Source organism: Notothenia rossii (assembly GCF_949606895.1).
Source record: "Notothenia rossii genome assembly, chromosome: 10".
NCBI lineage: Eukaryota > Metazoa > Chordata > Actinopteri > Perciformes > Nototheniidae > Notothenia > Notothenia rossii.
Genome location: NC_136908.1, coordinates 54880984 through 54895276, shown reverse-complemented (window position 1 = coordinate 54895276; position 14293 = coordinate 54880984). Strand labels below are relative to the sequence as shown.

Here is a 14293-nt window from a genome sequence, read left to right as displayed (position 1 = left end):
TTGATTGTTTTGTTGATTTTTTGAGTGTCCTGTACCAAATGGTGACAACAACTACTACATTTTGGAAGTCTATAATATACTTTTAACTCCACTACATTTATTTTCAAGCTTTAGTTACTAGTTACTTAGATAACTAACTAAAATAATATCCTCCTGGGACCCGAGGAAAAAAAGTGTCTTCCAATTTCCTTTTTTTTGTGATTTCCTACCTATTTAGGGTTAAAAAAAACATCTTGCAATTTAGACTTTTTTTATTTTATTTTATTTTAAAATGTTACAGTATGTCCACTGTAGAGGACGTCGGGACCATATTAGTTTGAAAAGACAGCCAAAATGAACAGATAGACTATGTAACGTATTATGGTTATAGAGTGATATTAATACAATAATACATTCACCTTTATTTAAAACATGAATAAGTAATTGATCTGAACATTGCTGTTTATTTGGTCACTAAAAAACTAGTTTGGTTTTTGGTGAATCTTTCCAGATCTTCAAAGACTTTGTAGTCAATGTAGTGGGAAAAGTACCTCATTGACTCCAGTCGGCACGGGCTGTAGGGTCATCTTGACTAGTTGTATTGATGTGGTCTCCATTTGACCTGCTCATAGAAACAAAGCTGGCATTCCTGAGGCAATTCTCATTTTTCATGGCTCCACTTAAAATAAAAACAACAATAAGACATACTCTTGGCCCACAGAGGGCCATGTCTTTCCAGCTCGTCCCTATCTGTCTCTCTGTCTGTATCTGTGCGCTCATGGAGCCTCCTGCATCTTTCCCCCCCATCCTCTTGACCCTCTTCTATCCCTGGTGTGAAATCATCATCTCTCTCATCATCTGAGAGCTCAAAATCTTAATCTCCCTGAACTATCTGGTACAGAAAATGTCTGCTTCAGTTCCGTCTCCTGCAACAATATTGAGTCATTAAGTCCATGAAGATGGTCCTGACGTCCACTAGAATGGACATTTATAAAAGGGCTGTTATTTGAAAACTTGAATTATTTAATTGCTTTCAGAACAAATTATATAGTTCCTCACATGTTAATAAACAAGAACATGTATGATTTTCATGGTAAAAATTACAATTATTCAACAATATTTGACTTCTCCTCCTGCGTCTATAACATTTTGTTTTTGGTATGCCAGCCATTTTGGATGAAAAGAAAGAGGAACTTCCCAGCATGCAATTTTAACCAATGACATATCACTGGAAAGACCAGGATGTCCTCTGTACAGTACATCAGGGATTGATAGAGTAGCTCAAAAGAGTCAAAGGAGATGCATGTTAACAAACTGTCCACTACAGTGGACATTTTCAATGGGCTGGGTCCCAGGAGGATACATAATATTGATAAATAATTACAAGTTACAATATAACAGCAGTATAACATTTTAACTGGGTATATTTTGATTACAATACTGTACTTTTACTGTACGTAACTGAGTATATTTACATGTTAGTATGACTACTTTTGGGGAAGTACTGCCCCCTATTGGTGTGGCTCAGAACTACAACTTTCGCTTTCAACATCTGTTGGGTGATGCGACGCTTTGCGCATGCGTCGTGGCTCAGAAGAAGCGACATCAGTAAAGAGGAGGATGGCGGAGGATGGGAGGGAAGAGTCTGTAGCGGCTGACGAGGACTCACAACACACAGCTGAAGATGGGAGAAACGGCTTAAACAACACGGTACATTAGTAGCTTCCTCTTTCTGCTTTAGTTGTATACTAGCCCTAACCATAGCAGTGGATAAAGGCTTTGTTATTTGTCACAGAGCTAACATTTTAAAGCTCATGGCAGAGCTAGCATCATAGACTGTCAAAAGACTGAAAATATAATGGCTAGCATACAGTGTGTTGTCAACAAGATAGATACATGTCAGTCTTGAACAGTTAAGCTAATACCTTCGCTTACATTCACCTGTTTGCATCTTACCATTTATTTATCCTAATATCTATTACTACAATAAACAGTATTTTTATTTTACTGTACAATATTTAATTTGACATTTTGTTATTGTCTATCTTATTCTATTTACATGTATATAGATAACTACATTTACAGTCTCTGCATTATTAAACTTATTGTATTTATTTATTTTAATCTGCATTACTTGCACACTGGTCTTGCAACATAATGTACACTCTTTTATTCTAATCTTTTCTACTTCTGTTTTAACTTTATTTGTATCTTTACATTTGTGTTGCGTCCTATATATATATTCATGTTGCATTGTTGGAGGAGCTTGGGACTTTTTCATTGCCATATCTGCACTGTAGCTACTGTGCATATGACAATAACACCTTTACATTTGAAATTTGAATTGAGGTCATTTACTGTATGACCCTTCAAGTGTTGTTATTTTCATGTTACTATAATTTGCTTAATAAATAACGTCAATATCTTGTGGTTTAGATTGACAGCTGTTAGCTTACAGTAGCTTTAAAGCAAGAGGAAGCAGAAGTGTTTCCACATGGTGATAATGGTGCTGACTGTGATGCTTCAGATGGTGGAAGAGAGCCCCACTCTCCTGTGCAGGATGGAGATCTGTGTTGCCGAGTCTGAGAAAAGGAGCGGGAAAAATGCAGTGAACATGCAGGAGACGTTTACCGTCTACCTTATTGAAACACGGTGAGAATTATAAAAAACGACCGCCTCATTTAAAAGGAAGTGCTGTTGGTCAAGCTGAGATGACTTGTACTTCCTGTTGTTTGAGCTCTGTTGTGCATACATTTACTTCTCAAAATACTAAACAAAATTGTTAATGGAATCCTCACAGGCCAATGGATGCTCTCGCTGAAGGTCGTAACCCAGCCCCCGACTCTCTGTGGAGGAGATACAGTGAATTTGAGCTGCTGCGGAACTACCTGTTAGTAACCTTTCCATACATCGTGGTCCCTCCTCTGCCCGAGAAGAGGGTGAGTTCAGCATCTGCTTTCGAGGATTGCAGCCTTGCTTTATGTCTTTCTTAAAGCATGTATTATAATAGGAAGTAAGTTGACAAATCACCAATGGCTTCTGGCTTACTTCTAGTCATTTTTGGAACAGTTAGGGAGCTGGATTTTTTTGCTCCATGTATTAATCAAATATCTGCCAATGAGGTAATAAATAGGAGAGAACAAGGAATCGACATTAAAGATAAATTATAGAATGCTCCATTTAAATGTAAAAGATCACGACTACTAGGGCTGCTCGATTATGGCAAAAATCATAATCTCGATTATTTGGGTCAATAATTGTAATTGCGATTATTAAATGCGATTATTCATTCACTTTGAAAACATCCATTTATTGGAGAAAATACATTTGAATAGTGTGTTTTTAACAGTTGATTACCCTGAACTTAAGTATAATTCAACTGAAAAAGAAAAAAATTATTATAAAAAATAAATAATAATAATAAAATAATTGTTTTACTTAGATTACGTTGTTTTCGTAATCGTTGCAAGCCATAATCGTAATCGCGATTAAAATACGATTAATTGAGCAGCCCTAATGACTACTAATAGGAACATGTATTTACAGAATGTTTCTTTACTTGTAGGTTCCTTTGTGTGTTTTTATGATTGTTGTTTACTCCATGGGAAAAGGGACAAACATTTGGCAATTTTCAGAATGCACAACATAAAATGTCACTGATCAATAAAAAAACTAACACCAGATTACTTGGTCAATTGATTGGAGCATCACTAGCTTATCTTTAGGGCTTACCAGTTTTTTAAGGAGATTTAAACATGTTTTATTCATCTCTATGGCTTAAAGTGCAGAGAGGTGTGTAACTGTGCGTATTATTCACCAAACATACGATCCAAATCCAAGACAAATAATCCAGCTAAACTGCAATATCATCAAGTAAAACATGAACTCTCTCTTTGTTCTCCTTCATGCAGGCAGAGTTCGTGTGGCACAAGCTGTCGGCAGACAACATGGACCCAGACTTTGTGGAGCGCCGTCGGGTAGGGCTGGAGAACTTCCTGCTGCGTGTGGCATCACATCCGGTCCTCTCCAACGACAAGATCCTCCACCACTTCCTCACCGAGGTACATGCTGCAGCTGTGGGTCAGTGGTGAATGATAACAGATCTGCCGCTGTGGGTCAGTGGTGAATGATAACAGATCTGCAGCTGTGGGTCAGTGGTGAATGATAACAGATCTTCAGCTGATTGAATGTTGTTTTTCACCGCCGTGTGTGCAGGAACATGGCTGGAAGGAAGTGGTGTATGAGACGGGGTTTCAGGCAAAGGTATCTTGTGGAATCTCTATTCTCACAGACAATTTACTTATAAAGATGTTCAGTGTTTACAAAGCTTGACCTCTTCTTGTTTCTCCTATTCAGGCAGATTCCAGGCTGAAAGCTCTCAGCGCCACCTTCAGGGTGAGAAACCCAGATAAGTAAGTGAGGGTTTTCTCAACAAAAAGTAATAAGTTCTCAATTTGGATGAAATGTTTTAATTCATGTCAAAATCCTTCAGTTATACTTTAAAAGTGGGGATAACTAGATAACAGCTAACTGTTTATAGGTACAGTATTATAGTAGTTGATCATAGTATCCGTATGATCAGCCAGAGCAATTGTTTTATTATGTTTTGAATTATTATAATCTTTGTATTATTCATAATAATGTTCTTTATCAATGAATTAATCATTTGGTCTATAGAATTTGAGCACAGAATTACACCATAAAATGTCTTAAAAGCAACACATTTGAGAACCTACAGCCATCTAATATTTGGCTTTTTTGTAAAAAAAAAAAAAAAAGAAGTCCTGTAACGGTTACCATGTTTGGATAAAAAAAATTCACAATCAAAATATTATTTTTAATAATTGTATTAATGTTCAAACACTTTCAAATAAGTAGGCAAATGATTGTAATCCCTGTCCTCTGTACACGTGTCTTCCTTTTGTCTCACTTAGACGCTTCATGGACATGAAACACTACAGTGATGATCTGCAGTCTCACACATCTCAGCTGCTACGGGCACGAGCTGTGAGTCTCTCTAACTGTCTTTCTCTCTCTCTCTGAGTTTCATTCAGGAATATTCAATGTTTACTTTGAATTGACTGAACTTTAATATCGTCTTTCTCTCTTCTAGAGGGTTGCAGATCGACTCTACGGCGTCTACAAGGTCCACGGGAACTATGGGAGGGTCTTCAGGTTTGACAACCGGCATATAACAACCAATCTTTGCTGTGACTTAAATGTGACCATCATAATAGTCTTAACAAAAATGTATTATATTGAATATATTTTGCAGCCAAGTGTGAAAGACTCTCCCTGGCAGTTTGCTAACTTATGTGTGCGAACATGTTTTGACTGCAGTGAGTGGAGCGCCATAGAGAGAGAGATGGGGGATGGGCTGCAGAGTGCCGGTCATCATATGGATGCGTGAGTCAACCTTCTCTGGCTTACAGATTACCACTCTTTCTCTGTTATTATACCATATGTTTATATATAATTCCTGGACAAACATCATTTCAGATGCGTTTTAAACTGTGAGGTTGATGCTGCCTCTACCCTCTGTGTTGTTAGATTAGACATTCAGTGTTTTTCCCCCCCACTGTAGATATGCTGCCTCAATAGATGATATCTTAGAAGAAGAGGAACATTACGCGGACCAACTGAAAGAATATCTCTTCTATGCTGAAGCTCTGAGGTAAGACCCAATATTAGCTGAACCAGTATCGCAGAATATCTGACCAATGTTCCAGTTGCGATAGAATACACCATATTGGAGGGAATAATCATTTCTACATTATCATTCACATTTTTATGGAAAGAAATGTAGGTGTTATATTAGGAGTTATGTTAATAAACATACTTATGAATGACCCCTCTATGAACTTCACCTCAGCACAGACACTATTTTCAAGCTTTGTAAGGGCATGCTTAAAACACTAGCTACAGATAGCACATAGTATGATTATATAACCATTGTTCCAGACATGTGGTCTCCCCTCATGTCTGAAATACAGGACCATAGTACAATAACTCAAAATGATAATCTTACGTAATGTCCGTGACTATTAATATATATATTCCTGGACTTAACCCTAATCACATCTTTGTTCACTGGATATTGGTCTTTCTCTACTATGTCAAGGCTTGTACTTGAGCACAGGAGCTTCATGAAATGTGATATTATATCGTACACTTTGCTTTGGCAGGGCAGTGTGCAGGAAACATGAGCTGACCCAGTTTGAGCTCGAGATGGCCACACAGGACCTGATATCCAAGAAGCAGCAGCATGAGGAGCTCTCTACAGGGGTACACTCAACTCCCATCGTTACTGTCATATACCTGATGTGTTCCTGTCTGCTATTGTTAGGCCGTGATGGTTGATTCTGTCATAACCAAGGTGAGACTGTTGAGGAGATCTTCCCAACTAAACTAAACTTCTCTATGATTCCGTTTTCTTTAGATTGTTCGGACGTTCTCCTTCAAAGGCATGACCAACAAGCTTTTTGGCCAAGAGGCACCCGAGCAGAGGGAGGCCAGACTGAAGCTGCTGGAGGAGCTGATAGAGGAGGGGGAGGAGGCGGTCAAGGACAAAACAGTCGAGTGCGAGTGAGTAATGGGCCCTGCTTTATATTTGAAGATAAAGCAGCCGTAAAGTTTTTTTTTTTTAAGGGGCCCTATTGTGCTCGTTTACAGTTTAATATTTATATTTTCTGCCTCTTAAGTCTGAGACCAGGGCCCACTCTGCTATGATTGGTTAGCTGGCTGGCTCTGTTGTGATTGGTCAACCACTTAGAGATGTCCAGCTCCATAGCCTATAACGTACAATGTGTTGGAGCGCTAGCCAATAGAAGTGTCGTGGCAGCTTTAAAATCAGCTGTGGTCTAGAGAGAATAATCAGTAAGGTAACAAACTTACAGCAACACAATATTCGTATTAAAAGCAATAAGGAACTTTATACTTGCAAGTATGACGTCTCCTCCAAAGAGCACATACTGTTCTGAGTAAAACAGGCTCTCTTTATAAGAGGACATCAAAGCAGATTTACATTACAACATCATTCTGGGAGGCCAGTGGATACCCCCTCTGGCACTGTATGTAAAACCTTCACATCCTACAGGACAGTGGGATAATGATATACAGATACCCCTCAGACAGTGTGCAAAAACCTCACCCCCTCTGTTGACCACACATACATTTAAGGATCACTCCCACGCTATGACCTAATCAGAGGAACAGTTTACAGTCAGCAATGTTAATACATTTGATCTCACAATTTCCATAACATTCCCCCCTTTGATTAATTTGAATCACTATTTCTGGTATCAACTTCAGGACTAATTAACATTGGCATGTATATTTGTCAGTTTGAAAAGTTCTTCCACATCAGGTAAGTCTGTGTGGTCACACCATACCATCTCCTCCTTGCCCAAACGCTCTACATCCTCAAACATGTTTAATTTGGCATATTGGTGTTGAACCTGGCCCCCCACAATTCCTCATATCCAGCGATAGATTACAGCTCGCATACATGTGAGAGCACAGGTACAAAAACATAGAAACATACTAAGAACCACCAGCACTGGAACAAGCATTTGAAATAACATAACGCCCCATTTGCCAAATGTGTCCTGAAGCCATTTGTTTAAAGAATAACCAGCTGACTTAGAGGGCCCAAAAGCATCCCGAATCTTCTCCAAAGCTGTTATTACATTCGTAATATTATCTTCTATTATTTGCCATTTCGACCTTTCATTGACAAACCACCTAATGGTCGAATACAGCTTGAAAAACCTAAAACTTGGCCCGTGCCATTGTTACATACACAAGGAAAGGTTGATGCATTTGAATGAGTTATTGGAGCTTCTACTGGTTCTGATAACATGGTAATTTTCAGGATCACGCTGGGGTTGTAAATTCGAACAATACTACAAAATACAGTTTAGAATTTCACTGTCCACTTCATTTTTCTGATTTTCCAAAAGCTCAGAGTTTCCATTGGGCACCTGTGTCGCTCCTACATCAGATTCTCAGAGTCCCAATCAAAACTAGAATAATAATGTACACCTGCCAAAATCTCTGGCAGACACACTGATGGAGTGGATCTAAGCGAAAATAACTCAGACCATGACACAGGGGGACCCTGTATTGCCAGAATGGAGGAATTTCCCGAACTTGTCTGTCTAGCAAGATAAGTCAGGAAAGAATACCAGGAATTCCTACCCTCGCCTGGATCCCCTTTTGAGTCAGTCAAATCCCCAAGGCTTCCATTTCGTCCCATCATACAAATTCCTCTTCTGCCTCCGTAGCTCATCATGTTTTTCTGATGTCATACATTCACACTCATACTGCCTAGTTGTCAAGTCAGGTTTGGTTAGGTACACCCCATAGTCAGTCATTGACACTGCTTTTGTCAAGTAACACTGTCAGTCGGGGTCAAAGGTCACTTGGTCTCTGTCTTTTGGTCATGTGTCATGCTCTGCAGAGACTTTGATATCTCAGCATAGGTAGGTATCCTTTGTCTACAAAAGCCTGACATATGCTGAGTGCCATCATTTATTTCTTCAAAATTACAACTATAATTGTCAAGATGGCTCTAACTTTTCATTGGGACAGCTGCTTCTCACATTTCCTTATAGGACTACTACTGCAGTTTATTAACACATCATCTATATTACAATATCTAATAGATCTATTTCAGAAACTTGTGCACATAACTATTATCTTGAGTCAAAACATTATTAGGATCTGTGTAGCTCTGCAATGTATTTCATAATTCATTACATTTATTTATTTTCAATTCTGGTCTACTTAAAGAAACATTTCATCCTTTTAACCGCGGAGTAATGTGTGGAACTATGAGAAGTTTGAACATGTCACAATTACTCCTTTCCTTATATGGTTTCCTGTTCGTGTGGCTAATTATATTTGACATGGTCTGTAGTCGAATTAAGGAGTTTATCACTATGGCAGGTATGTTTTAATAAATACCATATTTGAGATCAGCCCACAATTTGGGCGTAACATCTTCTAATTTCAGGTCATCACTAATTAAGTGGATGTCCACTGGAAGGTGGTGGCGCTGGTCTTTTTAAACTCAAATGCTTTGCATGCTTCCCTAGGAGGGTGCAGATAAGATTTTGAAAACAACTGAAGGGTGGGTAAAGTGGCCCCTTCTCCCCACAGATGTCGGTTGCCAAGAATATGCACCATTACAATGAGTGACCCAAGGGCCCCACATGTTTTGCTCCCAGTTATATTGCTTTTTCTAAATTAAATTTGTAATTCCTATTTGCCCAAAGTGTCTTTTTAAAAACTCTGCATTTCGAACTACAGACCACAGTTATTTCCCTCTTAGAAATATCTATGCTCAAACCACTGCTAATCCGAATATGCATCTACACGTGGTATAAACTCTCCCTTTAAACTGTAGATCAGTTTAGTCAGTTTATTGAACATGTCAGAAACAAAAACATACAACAATAATATATATATATATATATTCCCTTTTTCCCTTTTTTTTCTCACTCAAATGAATAATTATAACAAAGTACAAAAAAAAAAATAATAACAAAATAAATAATAATAATAATAATTCTCAAATAGATCAATATGTATACAAATTAAAACACTTCCAAGTTCACACATGAATAAAAAGCTCTAAAAGAATAATTGGTCAATATGATGAAAAGATCAAAGAATGTGTTCTACCCTGTCCTCCTACAGTGCCCACAGTGTGTTTTAAGTTTATTTCCTCATTTTACTTTAAATAATATCCTCTTTTCTGCTATTTGTAATTGACTTGCTTGATTGCTTAATTCTTGTGGAATAAAACCATTTTTTTATATTTAACAAGCCAGTTCAAGTTCTTTAATGTGGTCCCTTTTTGTGTGCATTAGTGAGTAAGTGTGTTTATGTGCAAAACTCACTCATTTCCAGTTCCCTCCCTCATCTCCTCTGGTTATCTCAAGCCCCAGCGCTCCCGACCTCCTCTCACTCTGTGACCTTGCATGCTTGAAAACAGTCCCACCTTCTTCATATTGCTACTCCTCCCTTCAGTTCCATACAATCTTTAATTCAATGTTCCAATGAACCACAGCGGAAACATCCCATCTGCCTCTTCCTCTACTTGATGTTCTTCTGCCCCTTTGAATCTGCTGTTCAAAAGCCTGAAGCTGTGCCGTCTCCAAACGCTTTCCAGTCTTATCTTTTCTTTTCGCTAATTCTTCAGTAACATTGTTCATTACTTTTCCAGCAGGGCGGTCATAGGTGAGGATAGGTTTCAAATGTCCTTCCCAAACCTAAACTGGGTTATGCAGATTGTTTATAGCTTCTCTCTCTCTTGAAGACCAGGGATGGAAAGCATTGACATCCCCTCTAGGATTAAGAATTTCAACGAGGGGCTTGTCTGTCTTTCCTGTCCCGTATTGTTTCCCAGCCTGAAAGTGGCCCTCCAGGGGTCGAAACATGTGGTTCCAGAGGGGCTTCACACCCTTTCCCTGAGGGACTGTTGCAGAGTAGATCTCTGTCAGCATGGTGTTCTGCATACAGCCTTGTCGTTGATTCAGCTTTTTGTCCATCATATGGCGGAGGAGAATGAAGAGTTCTGCGGAGGCCTTGTGCGTCGTCCAGATCAGGAGGGTCGGGCTCTGCACTCGAGACCCAGAGGGAAAGTCCAGGTCGCGGTCCAGTTTATCTAGAAGGACCCTAGCACACTGAGTTTTGATGTGTCACGCCCTGGCTCAAGGACGGACAAAGGAAGGAGACCACACATGATTCCTCCAATTGAAGTGCATTTATTTAAAGAAACTGAATTAACTATGAAGTCAGTTAATCAGTAATGTGTGTAGTGTGTGGGTGTGTGAACATGCATCAGTATATAAAGAAAGAACAAACCAACCAACCAACCAACCAACCAACCAACCAACCAACCAACCAACCAAGGTCCAGTAGAGCCATGCAACCCAAGAGGAGAGAGAGACTGACTGCTCAGGCACCCATACTTGTAGCTGAGCAGTCAACCCAAATCAGGTGTCAGCAATCTCTCCTGATTTGGGGAGTGGCTAACCAGGGACCTAAGTCTACGGCCTAGGCGCCGTCACAGATGACACCACCCCCCTGTTCTCCTTTCTTTTTTTGATTTTCTACTTTTTCTAAACCCTGTCTTAATTTTTCAAATTGATTTAGACTTAAACTGCCTTTGTCAGGAAAACCATTTTTCACCCACATATTTAAATATTCACATGTCCAAGCACCATGCTTGTCGCATATTATCTTTGCACACCCTTCAAACTCCAAAATTACCTCTTTACCATTTAACATTCCCATTTTTTATCTTTATATACAAATATAGAAATATAATTGCCCAAAATAACTACAAATCCCACTTTAAATACAGGAAATCAGTCAAATCAACAGCACCAGAAATTAGTTCACTTCAATGTTAATACAAATATACAATAGGCCTACATATATTGAAAATACAATGTTTTACTCAAGATATTATCTTAATGTTCTCATAACTATTATTACTACGCGTGATCACTTATATATATATATATATTTATCATAGGCCTTTATCTACTAATATAGCGCTTTCTTACAGTTATCAGAACTGTTACAGTTATCAGAACTGTTTCGACGTCGTGAATTATTGTGTGCATCAGACACCATCAATAACCCTAGTTACACTCGATTAACGTAAAGAAACATTAATTAGCTCGTCAGCCCTCAGTGAGTTAACTTTTAATTTTATTATTTTACATACAAATATTGTGCTCTCACTTTTTCTCCTCTCGTACCGAGAAAGTCTGTGATACCCCCTCTACAGGCGGCTTCTGCTCTTCCCTGCGATCAGTTACTGGGAGAGGTTTTGCCTCCAGGACCCGGTCTCTGGCTGTGCACAGTTTACCCGGAGAGGACGCCTCACAGTAAATTACTCAAGTAGACAAAACTGGACGAGCCCCCTCTGTTGACCACACATACATTTAAGGATCACTCCCACGCTATGACCTAATCAGAGGAACAGTTTACAGTCAGCAATGTTAATACATTTGATCTCACAATTTCCATAACAGAAGTGAAAGGGTTAAACAGTGATGTGAGGATTTCAATCAGCCTTTGCAGAGCATTTACATAAAGCTATATAACACACTACAGGAAAGGTAAAACCCCAAAAAGCACAATAAGGCCTCTTCAAAAGAATGTTATAATCAAGATTATAGATAATGTATTTGCCAAAAGTGTGAGATTCATTTGATCTGTATTACTACAGAGAACATGTTGAGAAGGCATGGGTGGATATGCAGCGCTTCAAGGAGCAGAAAGACAAAGATCTGCGGGAGGGGCTCATCAACTACGCTGTCATGCAAGTCAGCATGTGCAAAAAGGTACGGAACAGCACATCAGCTATGAGAAGGAAGCTGTTCAACTGTCTGTTCATGTGTTTTCCTTTCTCTCCCTGCAGGGAATACAAATGTGGAGCAATGCCAAAGAATGTTTCCTAAAGATGTAAAGTGGAAGCCATATTCAAAGGATTTCGGCGATGCTCCGTTGTGCATGCTGGGAAACGATGCCAATGTGAGCTAGTTGAGGTTTGAAAACAACCGCCGTAAACAATGCACATAAAGATTATGTAGTTTCAAGCATTTATACAAAATAAGTTCATATGCAACTGATTTTCAGCAGTGATTTACATTCACTGCTAAGCGTTTTTGTAGTGAAAAGTGTTGGGAGGGTGGGGTGGATCACACAAAAGCACATGATGTTGACACTGGAGACCAGGGTTAACATTCTCAATATTTACCCAAGACCACTTTTTTGACACAATAAAGAGACACTGCATGGTAAAAGAAGATGTAGAGGTCCAGTTTATAAAATGGGTTTACAAAGGAATGTTATAGTATCATGTTCTGCCCTTTTCAGTGAAGCACTTCATCTCCACTTTATGACTGCAATGTTCTGACAGCTGATGATGATGTGGGGCTTTCCCCTGGCTGTGAACCCTAGTGTTGGCTCTGTTTTCATGCTGACTTCAGTGCTTATAGCATGGGCCCAATGCCCTCAGGCTGCTCCTATCCCTATGTTGTTTTGTTCTAATATTCATGAGTACTAATTGGGATTTTACACCTATGTTACCAGTTTGGTTTGGTTAAGGTAACCTTGTTAAGGGAGGTCTGACGTATCTTAATCAAACTGGCCAAACATGTGGACGAAGACGCCCTGAAAAAAGAGGATCTCCACATTAAAAGTCCCTTGCTATTTTTGATGCTAGCCGCTAAGAAATCTGTGCTATCTTTTTTTTTTGTAACATAATTTGTTTAATTTATTTTAAAGACATTCATGCTTTGAATGAATCAATCAAAGTGAAGAGTCTTCAAGAGGTTGATTACATGTAACTATGTCCAGGGCAATGTATTGTGTATTATGTAAACTGCACAGAAGATGATCGATACTCAGCCTAAGATTCTATTTAGTTTAGATTAAATCTTAATTTATTGACTTAAATGTATTGTCTGTTTACATAACATGATGACGTGTCAGAAGCTTTCCAGCTAAAAGCTTTGTGAGTGTAATTAAGTGAGTTTTGATAACTCCATTTACCCCTTACCTTTTTATATTTCTAATGTTGATGCTCAATTTGGATGGATATCTCTTGTTTGTTTATTAATTTATTTGAATAAACATGTGACAAACCAATGACTATTTGTATTCAGTTTCTCTTAAAACCTTGACTCAGAAATACCATTCTTTTTCATAATCCAGTGATAGTCAGATTTTTTATATATTTGTCCCATTATTTTAGGGCCTTTAAGGATTTTTCATTAATTTACATTCTATAAATCCATCGACAGTGGCAGAAGAGTTATTCAGATCCTTTACTTAAATATAAATATGTCGTCTAAAAAAATAGCTTTAATTCCTAAAGGTACTATCAGTAATATGTACATAAATAATAAAAAATAGACTTCATGCAAAAAAACATCAGACCTAGTTATTATTTATAAGTTAATGATTGGTAAAAAATGTTTTCTTTTAATAAAGGAAAGTGATCATCAAGTCTAATTCATTTTTATTTATGTTTTATTTTATTACAGATGGAATTCAAGTGTGTAAGTCAGTTTATTAAAAAGAAAGAGTTTTATTACAAATAAGTATTTTATTTTTCAATAATGGACATAAAAGACCGACAACAATATAAATATTGCTGTTGTTTGTGGAGTATCGTATAGGGGTTATAATAACCTTTAAATAACTCGTAACACAGTGGTGTAAATCAGCGCCATATAGATAGAATTCAGTCGCTGTTGTAAATATTGTGGCGGAAGCTGAGTTTCCT

General features: G+C 38.2%; 1 protein-coding gene across 1 annotated transcript; it reads left to right on the top strand.

Annotated features, from left to right (window-relative positions):
- The first annotated feature begins 1574 nt into the window (after positions 1-1574).
- Positions 1575-13653, top strand: LOC307021661 (sorting nexin-4-like). Its single transcript, XM_079654000.1, has 14 exons — positions 1575-1689; positions 2507-2631; positions 2780-2918; positions 3891-4040; positions 4195-4242; positions 4336-4391; positions 4914-4986; positions 5093-5154; positions 5320-5385; positions 5564-5653; positions 6165-6264; positions 6419-6564; positions 12230-12344; positions 12422-13653. Exons 1-14 carry the CDS (start codon positions 1600-1602, stop codon positions 12467-12469), a joined length of 1308 nt encoding a protein of 435 aa, XP_079510126.1. The 5' UTR covers positions 1575-1599; the 3' UTR covers positions 12470-13653.
- Positions 13654-14293: the final 640 nt, after the last annotated feature.